Source organism: Zootoca vivipara, chromosome 10, assembly GCF_963506605.1.
Source record: "Zootoca vivipara chromosome 10, rZooViv1.1, whole genome shotgun sequence".
NCBI lineage: Eukaryota > Metazoa > Chordata > Lepidosauria > Squamata > Lacertidae > Zootoca > Zootoca vivipara.
The window spans coordinates 18,464,170-18,479,183 of NC_083285.1; the positions used below are offsets into that span (position 1 = coordinate 18,464,170).

Sequence of the window (15,014 nt, forward strand, 5' to 3'; positions counted from 1 at the left end):
AAATGGTAGCTGCGGCAGTTGATGTTTCCAAACTGTTTCTTATGCCAGGCCCATGTTGAGTATGTCACACTAGCCCAGGCTTCCTCCACCTTGGCCCTCCAGATGTTTTTGGCCTACAACTCCCATGAGCCCTAGCTAGCAGGACCAGTGGTCAGCCATGGTGGGAATTGTAGTCTCAAAACGTCTGGAGGGCTGAGGTTGAGGAAGCCTGCACTAGCCTCATATGGATGTAACCCGGGCATGTTAAACTGAGGAAGGCCCTCCTTTCTCCCTCTGATGGCTAGATGAAACCTCTGGTTCAGAGCCAGTATGCCGCTGCTATGGAGCAGCAACAGGAGAGGTTTATGGGGGAAACAGTATGGTGGACTAAATGGACCGATCAGGAGGGCTCCTCTTAAATTCTGAACATACAGTCGTACCTTGGATCTCGAACAACTTGCAAGTCAAACGTTTTGGGTGCCGAACGCCGCTAACCCGGAAGTGATTGTTCCGGTTTGCGAACGTTCTTTGGAACCTGAACGTCCGCCGCAGCTCCCGATTGGCTGCAGGAGCTTCCTGCTGCCAATTGGAAGCAGCATCTTGGTTTCCAAACCGTTTTGGAAGTCGAACGGACTTCCGGAATGGATTCCATTCGACTTCCAAGGTACGACTGTACCTGTTAGGAAGTCAGCCCCATGGAGCACACAGGGCTTCACTTCGAAGTAAAAATGCACAATACCAGAGGAAGGTGCTAGAATCCGAAGACATGGCTTGCATACCATAAAGCAGAGCTGCTACGATAGTCAGCACAATGCGTTCACCCACTCAGTGTATCTGTAACTGCTGGCAACAGAAGCTTGGTGTAAGCTCAGAGTTCTTGATCCTAGACAAGTTTTGCTTCTTTCTTCTTTTTGCTTCGGTCAGGAGTGAAATCATTCATGATATATAATGCTGTTCTGTCGGCAGGATGGGAATTCTGAGGTGTGTCCTCTCAGCAGCGGTCAAACTGTGCAATGCAGCAACACGAAATCAAAAACTGAATCTTTCAAGAGTGGTGTTTCCAGAGTGAAATCTTTTCTTCCTGTGCCCAGAAATAAAGTCAGCCAGTCTTCTCAGAACACCAAACGAAGCAGCAGCAGCAGCAGCAATACAAGGCAAATAGAAGCAGTCAATGACTTGAAAGAAGAAATTTGGAACATGCACAAAAAAATACAACTTGAGAAATGCGAATAAATATACCGGTCTGCCATTCATTTCCCCCATCCCCCCCCTTCGGCCTTTACGTAATCTTAGTTACCTTTGGAGAGCAAATTTATTTACGAGTGTAAATAATTTTTAAATATGTTTTCTCGGTTGTATCTATGGGACCACAGTTTAATTTCTGTGTAAATAAGCTGTTTATAATGAAAAAAAAATTAGATTATATTGAATTGAACTTTAGAAAGTGAGAGAGATTCACAGATGATTTTTTCTAATCTGAAAATGTTTTATTGTTTAATTCTATTCAGGGGTATCAGTAAAAAGAGTGTAAATAATACATGCATAGGCACACACACACACACACACACACACACACACACACACACACACAGAGTTTGGTGGAGAGATGTGTTCTCCATTGCATTAAGATGCAGGTAGCCAATTTAGAAGGATTGACCTACTATCTGTATAGCAAAGTCAGTGTGGCGTTAGCTGTCTACTCGTCACTTTCAATCAGAGACTCTCCTGGAGGTCCACTCTGCTAGTATGCAGTGGGATTCCCATGCGACAGGATCCTATGTGAAAAACTAAGCAGTGGATCTGCTTTCATTTCCTGTGTATACCGGGATCCTACAGGGATGCTATCCTGTGTGTAACATCCCTACTGCCTGTAAAACAGGATCATTGGATATGGATGATAACCTTTATATATAGTTATATATACTGAAGTTTCCTGTGTTATATTTCATACATTGGGTTGCACAATTCTGTACAGTACTGGCTTAAAGCTAACAATATACCTGTGTTTTCAAGGCAAAAATAATAATAATGTTCACTTTCTGAAAAGTGAATGGAATGTGGCAATAATGGGAAGAATTGGGAATACTCCCCAGTTACTTTCAGTTGTAAACTGCATTAAATATTTCAATTGCCCATATTATTGGGTAGTTTGGTTTATTTCTTGTCTCAAACTCCTTTGTCGCTTCTATTTTGCATTCCAGCTCCTCTATGACTGATGATTTGTGCAGACTTTGTTTTTTCTGTTCAAAACAAGAACTCCAAAGCCACCGTAATAAGCAATCTGTTGTCATTTGTCTCATGCTGCTTTTTATCACGAAAAAAGAAAGCATTTAATTACGTAAATTATTATTATATATGCTATGCTATAACCCCCCACACACACACACACACTTTTCTCATTTTTGACACCTGCTAGAAATTTAGGGCATTTTACATTCAAAGATCATTTTTCTTAAAAAGGACAGCACTTGATTAGCACGCAGTAGTCATCAGGAGAAAACGGAACAGCAATAAATTGGGCGATGTGACCCATTTGTGTATCCTGTCTAAAACAATGTTTTAACTGCTATTCTTCCATCCTACATCCTTTTCACTTGCAGAAGACTGTGCCCTTTCAGTATTCACACTGGGCACAGTTCCAAGACCCTGTCTTGACATGACACTTTCAGTAAATGAATCGGTACAGATTACTTAAGAAAAAAGGCTATACAGTATAGCCAGCTGGTGAATTGCTAGGCACTTGCTTTGACAGTGCTATGAAGATGTGCAATCCAACATCTCTGCAAGAGAGTTTGTAAAAAAATAAAGTCAGCGGTTATGTTAAATGTTCTCCTGGAATTTCATCTGTCATGCCAATAAAACCCTTTTGTACTGCAGTTTCTGCAAATATGTTTGTTTCTGTCGTGTGTGTATGTGTGTGTGTGTGTGTGTGTGTGTGTGTGTGTGTGTGTAGTTTTATGTGCATTATCTGTGTGCATGTGCTGCAAAAACAGGAACCTGAAACTTCGTTTTCTACCTACTACTGCTTCCATGCTTTACATCACATCTTTAAGATAACCAAGACCTGGGTCTTAGCCAACATCCCCAATGGAATTCCCTTTCTATTTCCCACAGACTATATCTATGCTCCCATTGCCTCCCCATAACAAGGCCTCTTGTTCTTGGTTTCCCCCACTTCTCACTTGTCTCTTCAATTCTGTAACTAGTTGTACTAAAATCTTGGCACAAGACAAATATTAGAATTGGGAGAAAACGTGTATGATTTATTTTTGCAAACATTAGTATTTTGTTCAACTCAACACTGAGTTGGGAATAGGATTCAAAAGTTGCTGGCAACTTAACCCAGCCCTGATCATTAACTGTGTGGATTTTAAGGAATTATTGGGCCACTAACTGCGCAATCTTTTTATTTTTATTTTTTGCAAGTCTACTTCACAAATCTGCAGTAGAACTCACTCTCAAGTTAGTGTGTATGTAGCATTGCAGCCTTGAAGTTCTTAAAATTTTGTTGTTGTTTTTTTAAATGTTGAACATTACATTATTGAATATTTCCCAGAAAACATAGTCATGGAATCCAGCCCTATGATTTTCTTGGTCAGATATCAGTCCCATTGAATTCAATGGGAGTCCACCCTGATTAAGTGCACACAGGGCTGCAGCTCATTAGGTGACTTTCTAAGAGAATGCTCTATACATCTGCCCTAAGATCCACTGTAAATATGCAATCTTAACAAATAATTTTGGCTGAGCCTAGGGCTTGCTGATCAGAAGGTCGGCGGTTCGAATCCCTGCAACGGGGTGAGCTCCCGTTGCTCGGTCCCAGCTCCTGCCAACCTAGCAGTTCAAAAGCATGTCAAAGTGCAAGTAGATAAATAGGTACCACTCCGGTGGGAAGGTAAACAGCGTTTCTGTGTGCTGCTCTGGTTCGCCAGAAGTGGCTTTGTCATGCTGGCCACATGACCAAAGTCTCAACCTTAAGTCCTCATCCCAATAAAAATTCAACATACACAAACTTCAGACTCTGGAGTAAATGAGCTGCTTTTGTGTGTGTGCAAGGCTGAATGCTAACCAGCAGTGCTCAAGAGAAGCACGTCAGGGTGCCTTCCAACTCTGCAATTCTATTTGTTTCAGTTATTGGACAGAATAAAGGCAGTTTTTGCATGTTGTTATCTTGTCCTCAGCAGTGCTATTGACGGAAGAGCATGTGCCCATTAAATTCCTGCCGGTTAGCAGTACTTTCCAGCTAAGAATTGCTCCTCAGTATTCTATTCATAAGCAACTAAACACGACACTGACATGGTCTCCAATCTACAGTGTAGACTGACCCTATGTGCATTGCCAGGTTTTGAATGCACATTTTAATTCCAATAAGCTCTGGTACCCATGTGGTTTGGCTGTGATAGCCAGCAACCAAGGGTTGTTCCAAACAATACATTTAAAGGCACTAACTGTGAGAGCAGAATCTGCAGCTGCTTCAAGTCCTGAAACACACACTTGTAGGGAAACTTCCAAGCTTTAGAAATCCAAATACCTGAGAGCAGCATAATGTAATTATTAGACATTTATTTTCCCTGATAGTTCTGTACCAAATGATATCCTTGTTTTCTAAAATTACACACACACACACACACAGTTAGTGCCTTTAAATGTATTGTTTGGAACAACCCTTGGTTGCTGGCTATCACAGCCAAACCACGTGTGTGTGTGTTTGTTTCAAATATGAGTCACAACAACGCAAATTTTCACCAAATGTCTTCATGAGGACCTTCACACTATTAAGTCAATCGTATTATTGATTCCCACCCATCCCCTTTCGGGTGCCATTTGTCTAATCTTACATTTGATTCATTAAAATGCTCCTTTCTTTAAATAAGATCCTGACTTTGCTTTGACTCCCCTGCCTTCTCTCGCTTCTAGGTTACACAACTTGCTCAGTAGCTAGGGTTGTATGGGAAATGTTTGGAGTAAAAATCAGTTTCTAGGGAAAACTTTGCCAAGTTTTCATGCGGGATTCATCCAAGCACAGCTGCATATACCCAACCCAGCTGTTGATGATCCAGTGGTTGTATTGTAGGAAGCTGTTTATTGAAATGAGGGTGCTAATTTCCTCCTCCCTTCTGGAAAAAAAATCCCAGAATTTTGGAGTCATCAAACACCACCAGAATCAATAGCAGCACTTTTTGGTAACTCCATCGCCTCATAAGCCAACTGACCCTCTGAATGCTCTTTTTCCCCCTTTCAAAATGCGCAAAAATAAAAATAAAAATTGCTTCAGGTGTCTTCTTTCCTGTTTTCTATTCTTGGAAACTTTACAAATAGACATGTATCGTTGCAATTTATTCAGAGTTTCAGTGAACGTATGCAATTAATTTGAGTTGCACAGACTTATCTGCTTTGTCAAGTGGGAAGCAGCTTATTTTTAGAGAGGCTACTGAATGAAACTGAATTTTGTGCAGCCTAAAATAACCTGCATCTATATTTGCCTACAAAAATTGATCCAGTAAAAAGGCATTGCATTTTTGCAGCTGAATAGATTCTGTGTTTCTCCCTCTGGAGGCAACACAGCACGAGAAAAGTGTATCCATTCTGCAGCACCATCTAGTGACAAGAAAGCAAAAAAGTTATAAGCAAGAGTTATAAGTATTTCTTCAGAATACACAGGGATTCAGAGTTGTTGATATATTGGATATTTGTGTGCCGAACAGAGACAGGATCAATTCTGTTCGCTTCAATGGTCCAACAGAATACGCATTTGGCTTGTTCACCCAAACATCCTTGGATATAATTTGTGTTATCATATGCCAGAGAGACAGTACACAATACATTTGTTTTATTGACATATTGCACACAATAGCATCATGAAACTTGCTTGCAATTAAATTCACTTTCTATTTATTTTTTCCAGACCTAGCCGCTTAGTACCTTTTTGTATTACCTGATAGCAACCTGAATGGCAGGCGTTGTAGCTTGTTACATACAAAGTGTGGGTTAAGTTTTCCAGTTATACAAATACATACAATTGCAACAATCCAGCAAATGCTAATCACAGCTATGGACTGCTTTGCACACAGGCCTCTGTGTATATGATGTACCCACACTTGAGTTGGGCAAGTGAGTCACTTGTACCTGTGTCCACACACACACAAATGCATAGCACACAGAATGTAAAGTGTGATATGAGTTCAATATCCTGTTTCCAGCACTGGGCTTTGTGAAGTCCATAAGCAAGACAGAAAGGAAATTACCCTCTTCCACTATTGATCCTCCACTGGCATTCAATAGTAGACTGGCAATGGATCTAGAGGTTCCAAATAGCTATGACTAATATAATTCCATAGCCTCCCCCGTGAATTTGTCCCATCCCTTGGAAAGCCACCATGCCTTGCATCGGTGAGTTCCACAGATTAACAGCATTACATAAAGAAGTACTTCCTTTAGTCTCACCATTCACAGCACACTTGCATCTATGTCGCACTTTCTGTGTAGGGGGGACATACAGTGGTACCTCTACTTACGAATTTAATGCGTTCCGAACGCACATTTTTAAGTCGAAAAAAATTGTAAGTTGAATCCCATAGGAATGCATTGGGAGAAAAAATTCATAAGTCGAAGCAACCCTATCTAAAAATTTATAAGTAGAAAAAATCCTATCTAAACCGCATCCAAGATGGCGGACGGAGCTCCATTTGTAAGTAGAAAAATTCGTAAGTATAGTTATTTGTAAGTAGAGGTACCACTGTACCTAGTTCACACATGCAGCCCTGGCGTGCAGATTTGCTCTTAAGTACCACTGAAATAACTGGAACTAAAATGGATAATGCATTGCCTTCCATAGGCCTCCCATACAACTGAAGCCGTGCATGGACATAATTTCTGTGCTGTTGGCAGTGTAAAATCGTTCCCTGACACGCATGTACTTTTTTTTTCTACCGCGCTTAGTATGTCTTCAATCTGGATTCAAGCTATACCTGGGAAATGGAATTCTCCTTTAAAAAAGATGTATGTACAGCAATTGGAAATGCCCATTGACCAGTGCCAACGTCAAGAGAAAATACAACAAAATAGTAGTGCAAAACTATCCCCCTGCCTAAGCCCTGCCATGTAAGGATCATGTTACTAATTTTTAAAAAACTATTTTAATTAAACGGACCACATTAGCCTTCTTTAGCAACACAGTTCAAATCTCCTTGGTTTTGAAACAAGCAGGGGTTTTGCCCTACAACAGGGGCAATGCCAGTATCTTCTTTCAGGCCTCGCTGAGAGTGGCTAATCCAGGGTCCCTCAAGACCTAGAACTAGATCTGATCTGCTATGAAACAAAAGCTCCACATCTCCTTCATTACATATGCCCAATGTTCCACCTACTGCAACAGGACTGGGTCTAAACCGACTGTAGGAGGAAAAAGCTCTGAAAAGGTTAGAGCCTCACATTCTTTTCAATACAATGTTCACATTGTATATTAAAATTAAGACAACAAGAAAGCAAAGCAGCAGTTGAAACATTTGTGGAGATACTGCCCATACTCCAATTTTTTCCCCTAAAACACATAGTAAATTCAAGCTAAAAAATATTTTTTGTTGTTCAAATATATAACAGTTATTTGTATACAAATATAGTCTTCATGATATACGATTCCTCTTAAAATACAGGATTTTCTTAATAAGCAAATCTCTCCCATCTCTGAATAAAGATATTAAATAAATAGTCCAAGGAAGGTCCAGTCAACTGCAAAACGGAACTGTATAAAAGAAGATCACTACAAAAGTCAAGTTATCTTTCATCCTTGCAGAGGAACTGTAATTTTCATTTAAAAAATACCAGTTGAAAAAATGTCCGCCCCCCCCCCCCCCAATCAACCTCAATAAGATTGCTAGAATAAGTTTGGAAGATTTCATTTGAAGTGTAAAAATTCCCATTGTCATCTTTACCTAGACATTTTGTGTCCTAACCAGTTGTGTTCATCATGATCTGCATATTCTAAACTGTGGCTTTCCCCTTTTCTCACTCACTGAAAAGCAACCATTCTGGAGAATATTGCTTTTCCTTGACTTTTTATTTTAGAAAGTGCTCGGCATATGGACAGGCCATTGTTTACACTTGAACCTACAGTTCGTGTGCTTAGCTTCCGCTGACTTCAGGTCTAAGGGAGTCAACTGCTTATTGCATATAGTGAGTCTAATATAAATGAGATTCTTTTTTTCCTTTTAAAATGCATAATCCCCTCACCTACTTACATGCAATGTCAGGTTCATAAATGCTTGAAAATCTACTGAAATATAGTTGGTCTAAAGGTGCCTATGTTTGCCCATTGTCTGGGGCAATATTATAATTCTATTTAATGCAACTGACAAAATGCCCACTGATTTTCACTAGAGTGGCTTGATTCAAATAAATACAACTTAAGTAACTGGTTTCGATTCAACTTTCTAATTCATCTATGTTCTGAACAAGCATGGATGTTTCATAAAAAAGTAATTTGTTTTTCAACTAAATAGATTGAACCTCTGTACTGTGTAAAAGAATGAACCCAAACATCTGGCCATGTTTCCATATCTTTTCCACCACAGAATTTAGGAGAAACTGTGAAATTCTTCCGGTTTGGTGCTGTCATTCTCCCACAACTATAGCAGTTTTGCAAACCAACCAACACTGACTTGAAACGCCCAGCACTTTCCAGAACAAAAGCATGGTAATTGCTGTGTTCTTCCAGACACAGAAAATAAATGTCTCTGCTGTTTAGTTGACAGCCTAAATGTTTATAATTTGTGTAATAATAAATATAATTCATGACCTGAATTTGTAGCTCTTGACCTCAAACTACCTCAAAATGCATTTTTCAAAACCCTGGATTGTTGTTGTTTTTTACACAGAAAAGCAGGCTTTTCACTGTGTTTCGTAGTGAGCTATGGATTCAGTTTTGAAAGATGAGTGTAGACTTTGATATGCTTGTTATGACATTCACATTACTTTTAAAGAGGCAGCTAGTACAGCTGAAATGTTTGGATATTTTGATTATCCATCCTGATAAAAGATCTTTTGTATGTGTACAAGAAGCAGAAGAGATGGGGGCAGCTTCGGGGGGGGGGGCGGGATACTGCCTAATGCACCAATCCTTCATAACCAAATTGACCCTTGGAATGAAGTTTTTTTGCACAGATATATATACATATTCATGTGTTTGCTTTTGCACTTCTTTTAGTGGCAATTTTCAACAATGCCCTGTTCTGACATTTTCCCAGAATGCTTCCTGTTAAATTGTTACAAGATAGCACCTTGATAAATTTTCACAACCGGGTTTCTTGCACTTCTTCTTCGGTTTCTTCTTGCAAGGCACTTATTTTAGGCCTGGACATCCGTTTGCTTGAGTTCCTGGGATGCACCGGGAAGAGTCTGACACGATCTGAATGGCTGATGGCTTGACGGAAAGAATTCTTTTCGCTGAGCAGCTTCTGGATGGATTCGTATTGTGTGACTTTGTTCTCTTCTATCACCTAGTTAAGAAGAAGTTGGGTACAATACAGTTATAAAAGAGCAACACTTGGCTTGCGAAGGGTTATTTTGAAGCCAATAACGTAATTACATGACTGAATTATGGTTAGTAATTGAATTATCTTCTCCATTTACATTCCACCCTTTGTGTTCCCAGGGAATCTTACATTTAATAATAATAATAATAATTTATTATTTATACCCCGCCCATCTGGTCAGGTTCCTCCAGCCACTCTGGGCGGCTTCCAACAAAATATTAAAATACAAAAATCCATCAAACTTTAAAAGCTTCCCTAAACAGGGCTGCCTTGAGATGCCTTCTAAAGGTCTGGTAGTTGTTGTTCTCTTTGACCTCTGGTGGGAGGGCATTCCACAGGGTGGGTGCCACTACCGAGAATGCCCTCTGCCTGGTTCCCTGTAACTTGGCTTCTCATAGCGAGGGAACCACCAGAAGGCCCTCGACGCTGGACCTCAGTGTCCGGGCAGAACGATGGGGGAGGAGACGCTCCTTCAGGTATACTGGACCGAGGCCGTTTAGGGCTTTAAAGGTCAGCACCAACACTTTGAATTGTGCTCGGAAACATACTGGGAGCCAATGTAGGTCTTTCAGGACCGGTGTTATGTGGTCTCGGCGGCCGCTCCCAGTCACCAGTCTAGCTCCCAGTCACCAGTTTAGACATTGCCCAGAGCCAAATAATCTTAACTTCAGATATACAGTAGGGCAGATCTACACTCATGGTTTTTAACACTAAAAGGGAATGGTTCTGATAACCATATTGCCATATGTTTTTTTTCAACATTAATAATGCGTCATTAAAATGTGCCACCAGAGGGTGCTGCAGAGCAACCCCCTTCCAGACACAAGGTAGACCTTGTGGAAAGGAAGTGAAAGAAACCAATTGGGACTTTTCCTGTCTTGAAGTTTATGGACGATATTTTTAATAAGTGAGAGTAGCTAGCTACAGCCATAGTCAGGGTGTTTTGTGTTTTTTTCAGGGAGACCTCATAGGAACTCAGTTCCGGCACTTCTCAGGTGGGCGCCATTGCCATTCTAAGAGAATGAGGGAGGTCTTCACAGTGAGTTACACCACCTCTTTTTCTAGAAAAATAGCACTGGTACAGTTACTTCAGGCATACTCAGGATATTTCCAAGGGCCAACACAGTGGGCAGCATTCCACTAACTTGTTTTGTCAGCACAATAACTTTTGTATGCATTGAGGTAGGAAGGCGCTGCCAGCTATTATACCTCGCTGGCCGCCCATATATACGTGCAGCCAATGCCTTTTCAGCCAATTTGAATTACAGCAGCTGGCAGGAACTTGAGCCAGCTACCCAGGCGGCCAAGGGGAATTCCCTCAATGGCCACTTGGCCATGTGTGTTCTGTTTTCATTGCCTGGGCATGGTGACCGGGAGCAAGGATCCGCAACAACCACGCACCCAGTGGAAGGGGTAAGCGCGCATTGTATGCACAATAAAATGTCCTACTCCTCTCCTCTGTCCCTCTCCACCCACACGCTAAATCTATTCCAGGAGTTTCCACTGAACAAGCAATGTGTTGGATAATGCCCAGTATTTACATTGTTCAGCTCTGTTCATTAACAGATCCATTGCATGATATAAGGCATTCCATTTATTTGCATTTCACTAGGTAGACTGCCTTGTGCAGCTGCTCAGTGAAGATGATATAATATGAAAAGAATAATTTTTGCACCCTTCCTTCCTTCCCCCTCCCCACCAAAAAAAGAGTTCACGTCACAAGAAATGAGGGGCAATAATGGGGAAATATCATTGAAACTTGGAAAACGTTTACCATTTTTTTAAAAAGTGTCTACCTGGGAAGCTCTTTTATGTGCATGAGTAAGAGAAAGAAAATGCTGCTGTGAAAAATGTTGCATGAAACAGTCTGTACTGTTGTTGACTTATGTGTTCTCGATATCAGAATTGAGAAGTAAAACTGTAAATTATGTATTAGACAGTTGTGTCCAGGACAGTTCGTACTTTGATACAGAACTTGGCATTTCCTTCTTCATATCTCCCTTTTATAGAAGTGAAAGAATTTGGAAGATGAGCAGTATCAAGCCAGCTACTATTGGCATTCAAAGTGGTGATCGGTTTCCTTCTGAGACTCCAGAATCACAGCTAGGTTGTGATTCTAACATAACTTGCTAGGTTCTTTTAAAAAATCCGCCCTGCTTTATAAGGAAGGAGAAAATACCTTAGCATAGCATACTTTGCTCTCCAAATATTGTCTATATTTATTTAATGCTTTTATAGGCTACCTCCTGCCACAAGGTGACCTAAAGCAGTTTACATAGAGGAATCAAAACAATATAAAGGAAAATCCCAAAATACAGTTTAAACCAGGCAATAAAACAATTATGAGCAACAAAACTAGTAACAGCAACTCAAGTATCAATAAGCATCTTGTTTGAAATACTCTTAACTATTTGCCCTTTGGTATGATTGTATTGATTATTCAGAGGGGAGGGGGATACCTACAGTACATTGTGCATTTCCATAAGTAAGTGTTATGGGATAGCACAGAAAGCAAACATTGTGCTATCAAAGAATTCTTCTGGAAAATGTGTATTTCTGGATTAAGCTCAAAAACTAGACTATATTTTAGGAAGTGTGACTAGCAGTGTCGTTACATGTGCTTTGTAAACAGCCATTTCATGCAAATAATAATAATTAAGCACATATAATTTACACCTGTTAGAACATTGTGTTGGTTGGGATACTAAAGATCGCACATATCCATTATGTCTTTGGGGCAGAACATCCAAACCCAGCTTGTGATATTGCAGGGCCTGTTGTTCTAATGAAAGAAGTCAAGAACACCACTGGACATGCTCCAAGCCCTTACTCATGCCTAAAAGTAGCTATTTGGATTGACGTCGGACATAACGCCTAATTCTTGAAAGGCACTCACCAAATATCGCTGGCATTCCAGTAGTGCTTCTAGCCTGTGTTCTGAGAGTATTACTGTGCAGTTTGCAAAAGCCTGCTTGAGAGTCTTTTTAATGACTTGGAAAGTCCTGAAAGGTAAATGAGTTTTAATATGCAGAAGAGTGCAATATAAACTTTTGGTTACATGCAGTTGACACTTTTACAGTATTTGCTAGGCTTTTTACAGCATTACAATAGAGAAGTTTCAGTTCAGATGAAATGTCAGCATGACAGACACTTCCTGGCAACAACCGGTTGCTACAGTGACTACTCTTGCAATGCGACTAATGAAGTAGTTGCTCGGTATTTCGTTCCGAAGTAACTGCTTTCATTCGCTTCTTGCCTTGACCAGACACGGTTGGGAAAAGGTCATATCTGCTGTAGGAAACCAGAAGGGGTATGCTAAACCACCTTGATAGTGATTTCCTCTCCCAAGGCAACCCCAAGAATGACCAGGATGGTGAGGGTTCCTATAAGGAATAGTTAAAAGTGGCAGGGATGTTTATTCTGGAGAAGAGTCATGATTGTTGTCTTCAGAGAACTGCAACACTTCCCTCACTGCAAGAAGTAAAAGGACAGGGAACCAGGCAGAGGGCCTTCTCAGTAGTGGCACCTGCCCTGTGGAATGCCCTCCCATCAGATGCCAAGGAGATAAATAACTATACAACTTGTAGAAGACATATGAAGGCAGCCCTGTATAGAAAAATTGTTTAAATGTTTGATGTGCTATTATGCTTTTATATTTGCTTTATTATGCTTTTATATTTATATTTTTATATATGCTTATAATTTGTTGTTGTTGTTGTTGTTAACACAAAAAATGGGAGTGGAGCTTTCTCTGTTGTTCTAAAGGGCAGGACTAGCACCAATGGGTGGAAATGCCTAGGAAAAAGATTTTGGCTAAATGTTAGGAGAATCTACCCAATGGAGCAAGCCATTTAAAAGTGGGATAGACTGCCTCAAAAGGTGGTGAGTTCGCTTTCACTGGAAGTATTTCAGCAGAGGTCAGATGGCAAATATAAAACAAGGAGAATTATTATTATTAACAGAATAATGTTTTCTTCTATTCCAGTATGAAAACAACTGGACAAAATCTTTGTCTCGTACTTACTTAGGATCAAGATGAGCACTTGGTTCATCCAGAAGAAGAATTTTAGCTTTGCTGAGAATTGATCTGGCAAGACACATTAATTGTTTATGTCCATGGCTGAGGACACAGCCACCATCCAGAAGGACAAAATCAAGCTTGCCTGGAAATTGCTCTATTACAGATTTCAGTCCAACCTGAAGGAGATAAGAATAGGGTTGGGAGGCGGGGAGAGATAAGCATTCTGTTTCACACAAATTGGTTTTCTTTCTTGCAAAAGTTATCACTATTTGGCCTTAATCCACAGCACTAGGAGACCCACATGATAAAGGGTGCAGACAATTTCCTTCTCAAATAACATCCTCCTATGTCACATGATAAAATGATTTTGGAAATGGACTTTGAAAAGTTTGGTGTGTTAGCCAGGTTGCGTGGCTTAGGGACATCTCCTAAACAATGACTTCTAGGTTACAAATGCTACAGATTATAGCCACAGAACACAGAGATGCCATCTCAGGAACAGTCAGAAAACAAAGGAGTGCTCTGAACTCTTCCCTTTGATAGTTTAATAGGTTCAGTTCAGAATAAACAGTAATATATACTTAAGGCCTAGAGATCCAGCAGAAACAGTGAGTTTATGTTGAAATCTATTTAATCTGTGAGTAATAGTAATGATATTTACGCCATCACATAATTTAGATCATCACAACAATTGTTCCTTCCTAATAGGAAACACTGATTATAATTTGAAACCTGCTTGAACAGTCAAGGTAGGCATGGCACAGCATTTAATTCAGCCAATTAACCACACTTGCACTAGATAAAACCTCTAAATGTGTGTGTCATCCATTTCCCACAACTGGTCATCTGGAACAAATGGTCGCCATTTTTAAATGTCCACTGTGGTCAGTGGGCCTTATCAGAATTTCAATTAGACACAAAGGGGATCACACCCGCGTAATGGAGAGCATCACAAATTTATAGGTTAGTAAAAAGTATCTTTTGACGTACTATAGGGACACACATTTTACGAGCTTCAATTAATAGCCAAGCTTCTCTTTTTTAAAAAGACCTAACATTCACATTCAGCAACACACTCGCTTACAGTATACTGTTTTCGGCACCCACCAAAATCCTTTGTTTCAGCAAGTCTATCCAGACACATAATTTAGCTATGTATAGTTGCTTCTAATATTTTCTGATGTTATCTGTGAATTACGGATAATTATTTCAGGTACACAAAGGGGAGATTTATTTTACTAAGCGATTTATAAATAAAATTAGTAGAAACAGACACCTGCGTTGATTGCAAATATAAGCATACTTGACAGCCAAATTCAAAGTTGGAAAATTTGACAGCCAAATTCAAAGTTGGAAAAAGTTGGAAAATTAATTGGATTTAATCTAAAGTGTCCATACTGACAATTTTTCATGTTATCTGCTGCTCTTCCTAAGATACATAGCTTGTAGTATTTTCATTACATCACACGCTCTGTCTCAGTGACAGC

The 15,014-nt window shown here is 40.1% G+C and overlaps 2 protein-coding genes across 7 annotated transcripts in view; one reads left to right on the forward strand and one right to left on the reverse strand.

Annotated features, from left to right (window-relative positions):
- CTTNBP2 (cortactin binding protein 2) overlaps window positions 1-13,619 on the forward strand; it is a 121,074-nt gene extending 107,455 nt beyond the window's left edge. For 2 of the 3 annotated variants that reach the window (XM_035127367.2, XM_035127372.2), the window contains one exon: window positions 946-6,514. In XM_035127367.2, coding sequence (XP_034983258.2) covers window positions 946-1,212 — 267 coding nt within the window. In that variant the 3' untranslated portion in view covers window positions 1,213-6,514. Of the gene's footprint in view, window positions 1-945; window positions 6,515-13,491 lie in introns of those variants that run through there. The other variant, XM_035127368.2, reaches the window with a different exon arrangement.
- The window catches only part of CFTR (CF transmembrane conductance regulator), a 98,911-nt gene continuing 84,922 nt past the window's right edge, over window positions 1,026-15,014 (reverse strand). For 3 of the 4 annotated variants that reach the window (XM_060279580.1, XM_035127373.2, XM_035127374.2), the window contains 3 exons: window positions 13,531-13,703; window positions 12,403-12,508; window positions 5,788-9,470 (listed from right to left, as the gene is read on the reverse strand). In XM_060279580.1, coding sequence (XP_060135563.1) covers window positions 9,264-9,470; window positions 12,403-12,508; window positions 13,531-13,703 — 486 coding nt within the window. In that variant the 3' untranslated portion in view covers window positions 5,788-9,263. Of the gene's footprint in view, window positions 1,088-5,787; window positions 9,471-12,402; window positions 12,509-13,530; window positions 13,704-15,014 lie in introns of those variants that run through there. The other variant, XM_060279579.1, reaches the window with a different exon arrangement.